Here is a 13,504-nt window from a genome sequence, read left to right on the forward strand (position 1 = left end):
GAAGGAGGGTGAAAAAAAATACTGGCAAAAATGTAGTCAGGATTGAATGGCAGGTATGTGAATGCACAAAGCATTCAAAAACAAAAGTGGAGCGTTAGAACCACAACTCTGGAGGGGTACAACAATAATAGTTATTACAGAGACTTGGCTTAGGTTTAGGCAGAACTGCGAATGTACATATTGAGGAAAGAAAGAGGGAGAAAATGGATAGTATCATAGTAGGTATAGCACAGGAGGAGGTCATTCAGCCCATCGTGCCTATGCTGACTCTTTGAAAGAGCTATCCAATTAGTCCCATTCCCCTGCTCTTTCCTCATAGCCCTGTACATTTTTCCCTTCAGGTATTTATCCAATTCCCTTTTGAAAGTTACTATTGAATCTGCTTCCACCACCCTTTCAGGCAGCGCACTCCAGATCATTACAACTCGCTGCGTAAAAAAATGTTTCCTCATGTCGCCTCTGGTTCTTTTGCCGATCACCTTAAATCTGTTTCCTTTGGTTACCGAGCCTTCTGCCACTGGAAACAGTTTCTCCTTATTTACTCTTATCAAAACCGCTCATGATTTTGAGCACCTCTAGCAAATCTCCCCTTAACCTTCTCTGTTCTAAGGAGAACCCAAGGCTCTCGATACAACTGAAGTCCCTCATCTTTGGTACCATTCTAGTAAGTCTCTTCTGCACCCTCTTGAAGGCCTTGACATCTTTTCTAAAGTGTGGTGCCCAAAACTGAACACAATACTCCAGCTGAGGCCTAACCAGTGTTTTATAAAGGTTTAGCATAACTATCTTGCTTTTGTACTCTAACATACACCCCCAGGTCTCTGTTCCTGCACCCCCTTTAAAATTGTACCATTTAGTTTATATTGCCTCTCCTCATTCTTCCTACCAAAATGTATCACTTCACACTTCTCGTGTTAAATTTCATCTGCCACGTGTCTGCGCATTTCACCAGTCTGTCTATGTCCTCCACATTGTTTACTACATTTCCGAGTTTTGTGTCATCTGCAAACTTTGAAATTATACCCTCCATGACTAAGTCCAGGTCATTAATATATATCAAGAGGAGCAATGATCCTAATAATGACCCCTAGGAAATACCACTGTATACTTCCCTCCAATCTGCAAAACAACTGTTCGCCACTACTCTTTTGCTTTCTGTCCTTTAACCAATTTTGTATCCATGCTGCCACTGACCCTTTAATCCTATGGGCTTTAATTTTGCTAACAAGTCTATTATGTGGTACTTTATCAAATGCCTTTTCAAAGTCCGTATACACAACATCAACCACACTGCCCTCATCAACCCTTTCCGTTACTTCATCAAAGAACTCAATCAACTTTGTCAAACACGATTTTCCTTTAACAAATCCGTGCTGACTTTCATTTATTAGCCCATATTTTTCCAAGTGCCAATTAATTTTGTCCCAGACTATTGTCTCTAAAAAATTTTCCCACCACTGACGTTAGGCTAATTGGCCTGTATATGCCGGGTTTATCCCTCTCCCCTTTTTTGAACAGGGGTGTAACATTTGCAAACCTCTGGTCCTCCTGCACTGTCCCCATATCTAAAGGAGGATTGGAAGATTGTGGCCAGAGCCTCTGCAATTTCCACCAGTACTTCCTCAGTAACTGAAGATGCATCCCATCTGGACCAGGTGACTTTTCTACTTTGAGTACTGCCAATCTTTTAAATACCTCCTCTATCTATTTTTATCCTACCCAGTATCGCTACTAGCTCCTCCTTTACTGCTACAATGGCAGCATCCTCTTCTCTAGTGAAGACAGATGCAAAGTATTCATTTATTACCTCAGCCACGCCCTCTGCCTCCACAAGACGATCTCCTTTTTTTGTCCCTAATCAGTCCCACCCTTCCTTTGACTACCCTTTTACTATTTATGTGTTTCCTGGTGTTAATAAAGGATTCTATCACAATACTAGAAGATAAGGATCTTCTCGGGTAGTTATGTTAACATAGATTTCATATTTATTATGAAGGGAAATAGTACAATCCTCAGTATACATCAGAGGCCACCTAACAATGGGAAGGAGATAGAGGTGGAGAACTGACATGACAGGCTGATTAGCCTCATTCTGGGCTGTAAACTTCTTTGGTTCAAAAGATACTAGTCATAACAGAAACCAAATAAATATTTTATACATTAAAGGAAATAAGCCAAATGCAAGGTGTGAAATTTGTTTTCAGCCGTGATTGGTGTTGGAGGCAGTGGCATATTGTTCTTTCAAGGTTTTTGTCACGTTTTGGGATTTTGTCACAAAAAATCTGCTGTAGCTGTTGAGACAAAGAGGAGTTTGTGTGTTAATGATCCAGGCAAAGAGGAGTTTGTGTGTTAATGACCCAGACAAAGAGGAGTTTGTGTGTTAATGACCCAGGCACTGAAAATGTGTTTCCAAATCAAATGGGGACAACAGTTAAATTCATTATCTCCTCCCCAGCCCTCTACAAATATTCTCACCTGTTATCGTTGGGATGACCTATTCGTCTCAGCACACTCACTTCTTGTAGTCAGGGGTTTGGGAAGGGAGCTCAGCCTGAGGGAAAACTCACTCATCTTAAACTCAAAGCAGGTTAGAACCAGTAGGCTGACCAGAAAAAGTTACGGTCAGCACTAAAATGGGATAGTATAGTGTGGTTTATTATTTTTCTTACTTATAAAAAGGGATGTGAAATTAAGTGAAGTGAGTAAGTTTTGGATTATAACGGGTACACTGTATGTTTACTTGATTTCTGTAAAATAAGCAGCTCAACAATTCATATCTGGATTCATCCCAGTATTTAGAGTCCACCTTCTAAAAGACTGGAGAAGCATATCAGAGGGGTGCATGTGAAAGACAATATCCAATTCAGATCACAAGGGGATTCTATTATTGTGCCCCTGATTATGCTATTGTATAATTAGATATTGAACGCAAGATGCAGGGATCGCTTAAGGGAATAACCAGGACCACTGAGCCTGACAGACTAGCTAAGGCAGACTTAAAATTTATAACATCCCCGTGTCAACCTTGGCTCAGTGGTAACACTCTCACCTGAGTCTGAAGGCCGTAGGTTCAAGTCCCACCCCAAGACTTGAGCACGTAATTTAGGCTGACACTTTAGTGCAGTACTGAGGGAGTCCTGCATCAGCAGAGGTGCTGTCTTTCAGATGAGATGTTAAACTGAGGCCCTGTTTGCCCTGGGTGTAAAAGGTCACACAGCACTATTCAAAGAAGAGCAGGGGAGTTCTCCCAGTGTCCTGGTCAACATTTATACCTCAACTAACACCAAAAACAGATTATCTGGTTATTTATCTCATTGCTATCTGTGGGACCTAGCTGTGCAGAGGTTGGATGCCACCTTTCTCCACATTACAACAGTGACTATATTTTAATGGCTGTGAAACACTTTGGGACATCTCAAGGCCAATGAAAGGCACTATATAAATGCAAATTCTTTCTTTCTTTCCTTCCATAGATGGAGATAGTTTAAGGGATGCTTGGAATGACAAAACCATTATTTTACAACTTGTTTTCTTCAACTAACAACAGAAAAGCAAATGCCAGGAAATTATTTCTATAGAACAGCAAAATGTATACATATTGACATCTATAGAAAACTCAGCTATTGGAAGCCTTAGTACATCTTTAATGAAGAAATCTTAACAGCCATTTGGTTTCTCTGCAGTAATATAACAAACTGGCTTGTACAGACAGATTATGCGGCATCTAATTGTATGCTGCACTACCACAGTTGGCTCCTGCGGTTTACCATCTAGTGAGTTGCTGACTGAAATAGTGTTGAGCAAAAACAAATTATTCCTTCAGAGGAAGGGAAATTGGAGGGGTGGTCAATCAAAGTCCTCCTTGTAACCTTTACGTAGCCAGAATGGAAGAAGCTAGGAAATACAGTCAACCTCCTTCTGGGCTAGGAATGGCATGCAATCCAAAAATCTAATCCAAGAAAGGACTAGGGAAAAAAAAATGGGGCAGGGGAAAAAATAACAGGACAAGGATTTTTGGAAAAAGGACAGAGTTATACTTAAGGATTAAGAAGATTATGGGAATAAATAATAGATATGATGGTATGAACAGAGATTTACGAACCAACACCTGGATCATAGTCGAACAAGTTACTCTTGCAATTTGGTATTGCATCACTGATGTTTTACTAGTTAGAATCAAATGTAAATAAAACACAATAGTCAGGGATGAGCAAAGGACATTCAGCCCTTCAAAGTTCATCCCTCTTGTATTGTCATTCTACCATCATGGCATTTAATTGAGTTTTGAAAAACCCCTGTGCTTTTACTTCCATTACCTTACTTGGTAGATTATACTAAATATTTATCCCACTTTGGGTAAAGAGGATCCCCCACTCAGTATTTATTATAAATTTACATTTCATTAAGTTCCATTTATGTTTTCTGGTCCTACTTTTGATTCACATTTGTAGTAATCTGGGTTCACTTTATCTATACAAATTGAACATTTCACAAAAAGAATGAATGGACAAACAAATTTACAATTGTATAGCACGCTTCACCTTTTTGTTGACAGCAATGCCACACAAAGAGCAATGAGATAAATGACCAGTTAATCCATTTTGGTACTGTTGGTTGAATGATAAAATATTGACCAGCACACAAGGCGAACTGTCCTGCTCTTTTGCAAATAGTGCCATGGGATCTTTTACATCCACCTCAGTCTTAACATCACATCTGAAAGATAGCACTGCCTCAATACGGCATTAAAGTGTCAGCCTAGATTATGTGCTCGAGTCTTGGAGTGGAACTTGAACACCTTCTGACTCAGAGGAAAGAGTGCTACATGGGGCCAAGGCAAGCTGATACTGTGCAGTGAAGTCGTTCCTAAACTCTAAAACTGCAACTTTAACCTTTCCTCATAACTCATCCTTTTTAAACCAGGGAACAGTCTTGTTGCTGTTCTCTGTACCTTTACCAAAGTGTATATTTTATTTTCATATATATATATATATATATATATATATATAAAAAAAAAATTTTGTTTGGTGATAACTAGAACTGAAACATGGGGATAAATTTTAACCCCCAAGACTGGGTGTGTTGGGGGCAGGTGGGAGGTTAAAGTAGCAGCTTTTTGAAGCAGGACCGCATCCCGGCTCCAACTCGCCCACTTCTGGGTTTAATCCAGGCAGGTTTATATGTGTGTGGATAGCAGACACCAGGAAGACCCGCCCCCCCCCCACTTAAAGCCAGTGAGCAGATACTTAAAAGGGCAATGTCTCTCATTGAAATACATGAGGTACTTAATATTTTGCATATTGGGACATTAAAATAAATTTAACCTTACCTATTCGGGTTAATACATCAAAAACATGTGCAATAGTTTATATTAGTTTTTAATTTTCCACATGAGCCTAACTGCATAGCTAATCTAAATCCCTTTTCCTATTGAGGAATAAAAACTCCATGGGAAAAGTGATCCATTAGTGGCTAACTAAAGAAGTTAAGGATTGTATTAGATCAAAAGAAGAGTAGTAGTAAGCCTCAGGATTGAGAAAGTTAGAAGCCAGCAAAGGATGACCAAAAAATTGATAGAACATAGAAACATTTTCTCCCTCTATGTAAATAGAATGAGAGTAAACTAGCAAGAAATATAAAAACAGATTGTAAGAGCTTCTACAAGTATGTAAAAAAAGAGTAGCGAATGTAAATGTGGGTCCCTTAGAGACTGAGACAGGAGAAATTATAATGGGGAATAAGGAAATGGCAGAGACGTTAAAAAATTATTTTGTATCTGTCTTCACAGTAGAAGACACAAAAAACGTACCAGAAATAGTGGGGAACCAAGGGTCTAATGAGTGTGAGGAACTTAAAGTAATTAATATTAGTAAAGAAAAAGTATCAGAGAAATTAATGGGACTAAAAGCCAACAAATCCCCTGGACCTGATGGCCTACATCCTAAGGTTTAAAAGAGGTGGCTGCAGAGATAGTGCATGCATTGGTTTTGATCTTCCAGAATTCCCTAGATCCTGGGACGGTCCCAGTGGATTGGAAGGTAGCAAATGTAACCCCGCTATTCAAGAAAGGAGGGAGAGAGAAAACAGGGAACTACAGGCCAGTTAGTCTGACATCAGTAGTCAGGAAAATATGGAATGTATTATTAAGGACATGGTAACGAGGCACTTAGAAAATCATAATATGATTAGGCAGAGTCAACATGGTTTTATGAGGGGAAATCGTCTTTGACAAATCTATTAGAGTTTTTTGATGATGTAACCAGCAGGGTAGATAAAGGGGAACCAGTTGATGTAGTATATTTGGATTTTCAAAAGGCATTCAATTAGGTGCCACATAAAAGGTTGTTACACAAGAAAAGGCCCAAGGGGTATATATTAGCACGGATAAAGGATTGGTTAACGGACAGAAAGAGAGTAGGAATAAATGGATCATTTTCAGGTTGGCAGGCTGTAACTAGTGGAGTACCTTGCTTGGGCCGCAGCTATTTACAATCTATATTAATGACTTAGATGAAGGGACTGAGTGTAATGTATCCAGGTTTGCTGACGATACAAAGCTAGGAAAGTAAGCTGTGAGGAGGACACAAAGAGTCTGCAAAAGGATATACACAAGTTAAGCGAGTGGACTAGAATGTGGCAGATGGAGTATAATGTGGGGAAATGTGAGGTTATTCACATTGGTAGGAAGAATAGAAAAACAGAATATTTTTTAAATGGTGGTGTTCAGAAGGATTTGGGTGTCCTTGTACACAAAACACAGAAAGTTAACATGCAGTTACAGCAAGCAATTAGGAAGGCAAATGGAATGTTGGCCTTTATTGCAAGGGGGTTGGAGTACAAGAGCAAGGAAGTCTTGCTGCAATTGTGCAGGACTTTGATGAAACCACTCCTGGCATACAGTGTACAATTTTGGTCTCCTTACCAAAGGAAGGATTTTAAAAAAAAAATTCATTCAAGGGATGTGGGTGTCGCTGGCAAGGCCAGCATTTATTGGCCATCCCTAATTGCCCTTGAGAAGGTGGTGGTGAGCTGCCTCTTGAACTGCTGCAGTCCGTGTGGTGAAGGTTCTCCCACAGTATTGTTAGGTAGGGAGTTCCAGGATTTTGACACAGTGACGATGAAGGAACGGCGATATATTTCCAAGTCAGGACGGTGTGTGACTTGGAGGGGAACGCGCAGGTGGTGGTGTGCTCATGTGCCTTGTCCTTCTAGGTGGTAGAGGTCGCGGATATACTTGCCTTATAGGCAGTGCAATGAAGGTTCACTAGGCTGATTCCTGGGATGACAGGTTGTCCTATGAGGAGAGATTGAATAGAATGGGCCTATACTGTCTGGAGTTTAGAAGAATGAGAGGTGATCTCATTGAAACATATAAGATTCTGAGAGGATTTGACAGGGTAGATGCCGAGAGGTTGTTTCCCTTGGCTGGAGAGTCTAAAACTAGGGGGCATAGTCTCAGGATAAGGGGTCAGCCATTTAGGACTGAGAGGAGGAGAAATTTCTTCACTCAGAGGGTTGTGAATCTTTGGACTTCTCTATCCCAAAGGGTTAAGGATGCTCAGTAGCTGAGTATATTCAAGACTGAGATAGATAGATTTTTGGACTCTAAGGGAGTCAAGGGATATAGGGACCCGGCGGGAAAGTGGAGTTGAGGTCAAAGATCAGCCATGATCTTATTGAATGGCAGAGCAGGTTCAAGGGGCCACGTGGCCTACTCCTGCTCCTATTTCTTATGTTCTTAAGTCTTTGGTATATTTTCTATATCTCCTGCTCTCCCTATTTTTGTGTCATCAGCACATTTGACCAGTTTACAATTGGTTTTAGTGTCGAAGTTATTTATGTAGATTATATACACAGTAGAGGTCCATGTACTAATCCTTACGAAACTCTACTTGATGTTTCAACCCAGTCTGACATTATACAAATACACAGTTTCTTATTTGTTTCAAGCCAATTTTAAAAAAATTTAGTCCCATACTCTAATCTAAATTCTTGTAAGTTTTAATTTAATTAGAAATCTCGCATGTAGAACTAAAGCTTTCTGAAAATGTGTTGCTTGGAAGCTTCCTGAAGTCAGCACTAACATATGAACCTCTTATTTTAAAGTGAATTTCATCACAAATCATTAGGGATTAGTGTCAGAAAGGACGATTAGAGTAGCCTTTTTGGCACGTAGAATAAAATTGCAATACAGTGGCAATGACTGAATAATGTTAGTCCTAAAAAAGGCAACCACTTCTTATAAAACCCTTTTTCCACTTCAGCTCAAACACAAAAATCAATACCTTCAACAAGAATATTATTACTTTCTGCTGAGAGACCTATGCTATCTATCACATTGACAGAGTTGCAGTATTTAGATTACAGTACATTTTGCATTAAGTGTGTCACTTAAATCCGTGTAGACTATGAACTAGACTAATAAAACAAAGAAGAACAATATAATCCACTGCTGTCAGAGCAATTCATAAATTGATCTTCACCACTCGCAACAAAATCACTAAATGCAAATACATTTATGTTGCAGGAAGTTAAAATACAGTCCATTCATCTGAGAATTGGGTTAAAATCCAGTGTAGACTAATAAAAATAAAGGGCTAGAAATTAGGCTGCCTAGCGCCCGTTGTTCCAGCGCTATGCAGCCTTCCAAAGTGCCAAGATGGCGTCTTGGCTGTGCACGCACATGACCAGCATGACGTGCGCCGGACGCCATCTTGGTACAGATAATAGCGCATGCGCAAATACTGAACACCGGTTGTATGTAAAGTAAGGAGAAAATGGATATAATCAGTGTGCAACTCTGATTTAAAGTGATAGACAACATTTTGGCACAACGCTCAACTCAATGCACAGTCTTAACCACGAGCATCTGAACATGTCTTAAGAGTGCCTGGAGGACCCCCCACCAATGCTACTTAAAGGCACCATGCAGGATTTACAGGTTAGTGGCTGGATTATTGCTTTTGACTGCTGATGCATTTGTAACTGTTTTTGGTGGTCTCCTAGACTTCAACACTGTGAAGCAGGGACATAGCCTAAAATTTAGAGCCAGGACGTGCAGGAGTGAAGCTGGGAAACACGTCTAGATGCAAAGGGTGGAAGGAGGTTGGAACACTCTTCTGCAAACAGCAGTTGATGCTAGCTCAATTGTGAATTCTAAATCTGAGATTGATAGATTTCTGTGAATCAAGGGTATAGGTTATTAAGGGATATGGGGCCATGGCAGGTATATGAGGTTAGGTCACAAATCAACCATGATCCCACTGAATGGCGGAAAAGGCTCGAGGGGCTAAATGCCACTGCCACTTACTGCCTCATGTTATGCGCCACCTTCTCCTGCAAGAAAGCAGGACGTGTGTCTGGGTAGTGTGCCTGTCATGGTTGAAGAGCTGCCAGTGTGTGTGGCCTGTGAGTTGTGGGTGGGCAGCTTGCAACAGTGTTAATGTGTAAGGGTAAGAGGAAGCAACTGATTGGAAGAGTGGAGTACTGACGGAAGGAGTTTGTTGGTAGGTGCGTGATGGGGGTGTAGTGTGTGGTGCAGTTGGTAGGAGACACCACTTGACAGTTGACCTCACACACCTTGACCACTCCTGTCAAAGCATTGAACTTCTTCCTGCACTGCATCCAAGTTCGTGGTGCCATGCACCTGGCGTTGACTTTTTCCTCCGCTGCCTCCCACTGCCTTTTGGGCATATGTCTGGAGGGCCTTTTGTTTCCTCCCCTCACCCCCATGATTTAGGATGTCTCTCCTTCTGTCCACCTCTTGTACCAAGGCCTCTAATGCATCATCCGAGAACCTTGGTGCACACTCTCTCACAGGCCTGGTACAAACTCAGATCAGCAGATTGGTGAGGTCTGGCATGCAGATTGGAGGATGTGGGATTTAGTAGTGTGCAACCTTTATACAATGATTTAACATAACTCATCAGTTTGTAAACAAAGGGACAGGAGCTGCACCTGTGTTTTACGTGCGAGATGTCTGATCTCTGTTCAAACTCCACGCAGACAGAAGACTGTTATTTTCAGCAAATAACAGGTACTGGCTACCTTTAAGAGATTTTAAAGAGTGACTGCCTTTAAGAGATTGGGGCTCCCCCTGCTGGTGGAAAGTGAGAATTGCATTAAATCTTCATACCAATGCTGATTTCCAACACTGCTTGAAGTCCACAGGCCAGACAAAAGTCTCATCCTGCCTGCGCAGGGGCCATTGGGCGTGGGTTAATAGCGGATCATGCTCCCGCGCCCAATAATAGGCCTTATCCAATTTTTTTTCCCCCCAATGTCTCCTCCATTGGGCAAGTGTCTTACTAGTTTGCTAGGGTTAAAAAATGTATAGCACAAACAGATCTACTAGTCTCAGAAAAGCAAAGAATGGCTGGTATGGGAGTGGCAATGAAATACTGGGTGCTTTTCTGAGGCTCGGATTAAAGCTAGTTGCAATGTAGTACAAGATGACCTTTGTGCTTGATGGCTGAAAAGGTTTGAAAATGTATTTGCCTTCAGACATCCCTCAGCTTAAAAAGAAAAAAAGCAAATCACAAGCAAATACATGATGGATGGGAAGAGTAAAAGGGTAGGGAAAAAAGGGAAGGGAAAACCAGAGAAGAGTGGGGAAAACCAAGTGAGCAGTACTGTTCCAATTGAAAATTGGATTGAAAATCCTGATTCTCTGGGATGTCCTCCTAAATTACTGGCGATTGTGTTTAAAGCTATCTTATTGGAAAGGCGAGGAGTGTTCAATTCCCAGTTTACAGTAGCAGGTGTTACTTTTCAAAACTAATGTTACATGACAACTCTTTCTAACATTATATGGCCTGGTCACAGCAGCACCAATAGGCCTAACGGGCGCTACAGGTAAACATGGACACTTTTGGATGGAAAAGTCTGATATAGAGGGTTTCCATTTATTTTAAAATACAATCCCACTCAGCAATATATATCATAGATTTCCAGCATTTGCATTTCTTTTCTTTTTATGTACAAAGAATGTATTTACAATTTCACTATAAATTAGTGAATAGTGAAAATTTCCCCCTATGATCACTACAGTTTTATGGGTCAAAAAGTGACATGATGCACCGCTAAGAGTTACTTACAAAAGATTACATCTTGGCTGTTCCTTGTGGCTTGGAATGACATTTTACGTTAAAATGATTGCAGATTTACAGCGTGCTAATTAGACAGTGGCTGTGTTGGTAAAATCACACATTTTTCAGCAATAGGCTATTACGCCAACCATTTTAAGATCTTCATATGAAGTATACACATGTGATGCCAGTGTCAAACAGCCTGGTAGTATCACTTGCTGTGGCTGTCATGGAGAAAGTGGATAACTTCTGGTACTGAACAGATGGCATGTCATGACCAGTGCTGAGGCAAATGTTTTGACACTAAATGATTAGTCAAATGTACAAAAAAACCACTTTCTAACTCCTTGCTTTCACTATCCTCTCTGTTCTCATATCAGAAAGAACAAATGAGTATGAACCAGCAAAGCTGACTGAATAATTGCTGAAGGAGTACATTTTGTGCACAAACTTTTCACTTCAAAAATCCGCAGCCAATGGCAAACATAGAAACGACCCAACATGTATTGAATGAATTCAGAATGCAGCAAGTTCTGTCCATGAAAGATGCATCTGTACGAAAGTAGAGTCTTTAGTACAACATCTGTTACCACACAAGACAAAGTTCAAACCATCAAAACCACAGTGGGTAGATTTCACAAAAAATACCTCCTTAATTCACATTTCTATTCATTGTGTAATGGTATGAGTGCAGCCAACAGCCAAGTACATGGTTATCTGACCATCTACGTATAATCAATTCAGCCTCTGCTGTTCTGATGGCAGCAGATAACTAGATTTTCCTGTGAGCTGCCATCGAGTCCCTGTTTAAAAGAAAAGGCACTTGAATGGATTCCCTCAGTTTTAACAATGGGAATCATTGGTCTCTGGTTTTGAACACATGTGGCAACATTAGGTCAGTAGCATATGGAGGTTGTGGGTCACCAATTGAGTGCCACTCTGGGCCGCTTGGAAAATTTAGAAGCAGCATATGGCTTCACTAAAGACAGAGCACATATGTACAATGATATACATCCTGGCTAATGCACTAGTGACATTCATAGCCTCTCTCTCTCGCCTTCCATGGTGAATTATTCTAGCTTCCACCTGCCCCGTGGGCAATACACACACCCTCAGAGAGGGAGGAAACAAAAACAAAAGCTGGAAATGCAAAGTAGCTTATTGAAATATTGATTAATGCTTCAGGTGTTTGACCACTGACCTTTTCCTTCGGATGTTGGCCGGCTGTGCATTTTCAACATTTCTCTTTTTATTTCATTCACTGCTTTCCTTTTTAATCCATGCAGATGGAAAGTTTCATCGCCATATACAGGGAAGCATTATTTGCATTGCACGTTCATCTTGAAGTACAGTCCATTCAATTTACTTCTGCTAAGAACTTGGCAGTATAAACAGCTTTATGAGGTGACTTGGCCTCATTTATCACAACAGATGCATTATGGGGATTGAGAACACCCAGCCTATGAAAAACTGCAGCATTTCCACCCATGTAGATCTATAGGGGTCTGAATAAAATCATTCCTCATTAGAGGAGGATTACAAATCTATCCTTGATAACCTAATATCTCAGTGTTGAAGAAGTTTGTTAACCCCTATTAGCCCACAGGACTAATAAATCATGTGCCATATACAATACTAATATTGTGGTGAACAATGTTCATGCTGCGTGCACATAGTAACTTACCTCTGTTTGACAGCCTCCAGTTGAGTCTGCAGGGAAGCTTTGTGCTGTTCTACCACATCCTTGAGGGGAACAGTTGGGTGCTCGGCATGTTCACCTTCTGTGCATTCATGACACATTGCTGTCTCACAGGACTGGCAGTAAAACTCCATCACCTAGAGAAAGACAGTAACAGATGTGTTATACATCTGGGGGGGGGGGGGTAAACACACATTGGTGTTTATTGTAGCACTTTCCAAAGCACTCATTTGCTTCCCAACTTTGCTGCAAATATACATATTTGATCCATTTACCCCCCAATTTAAAATTTCTCCATTCACAGTCTCTGCTCAAGAATCAAAACAAAAATTGCACATTTCCAGCGCCACCTTAACAGATTAACCAGTCAAATATTAAACATCCATTAAAATACACAAATTGGCCTCATTGTCTGACATTATAGCATGATTATTGGCCTACAGCAAGCTAAATATCAAAATGACCATGACCTACATTTTAATAAAAATTATCCACTATTTATTTATAAATACTATGGAGCCAAAGCTAATTCCCACCACTTTCCTTGATCTGGTTTCCAACACTGTCTCCCAACTGTACTTTCCTTCCCTTCTTGGTTTCCCCCACCACCACCCCCCTCCCAACCACAAGAGACAATAAATTTCTAATAAACATAAATGAATTAATGGCAGAATCATTTACAAAGATAATTTCCCCAATGGTGAATGACCTGATTGAC

The 13,504-nt window shown here is 40.6% G+C and overlaps 1 protein-coding gene across 4 annotated transcripts in view; it reads right to left on the bottom strand.

The window, feature by feature from the left end:
• Positions 1-13,504, bottom strand: part of trim2a (tripartite motif containing 2a) — a 176,061-nt gene that overhangs the window by 23,409 nt on the left and 139,148 nt on the right. For all 4 annotated transcript variants that reach the window (XM_067991851.1, XM_067991836.1, XM_067991860.1 and 1 more), the window contains exon 4: positions 12,772-12,923. In XM_067991851.1, the coding sequence (XP_067847952.1) occupies positions 12,772-12,923 (152 nt within the window). The remainder of the gene's footprint in view (positions 1-12,771; positions 12,924-13,504) is intronic.

This window comes from Heptranchias perlo, chromosome 1 (genome assembly GCF_035084215.1).
Source record: "Heptranchias perlo isolate sHepPer1 chromosome 1, sHepPer1.hap1, whole genome shotgun sequence".
NCBI lineage: Eukaryota > Metazoa > Chordata > Chondrichthyes > Hexanchiformes > Hexanchidae > Heptranchias > Heptranchias perlo.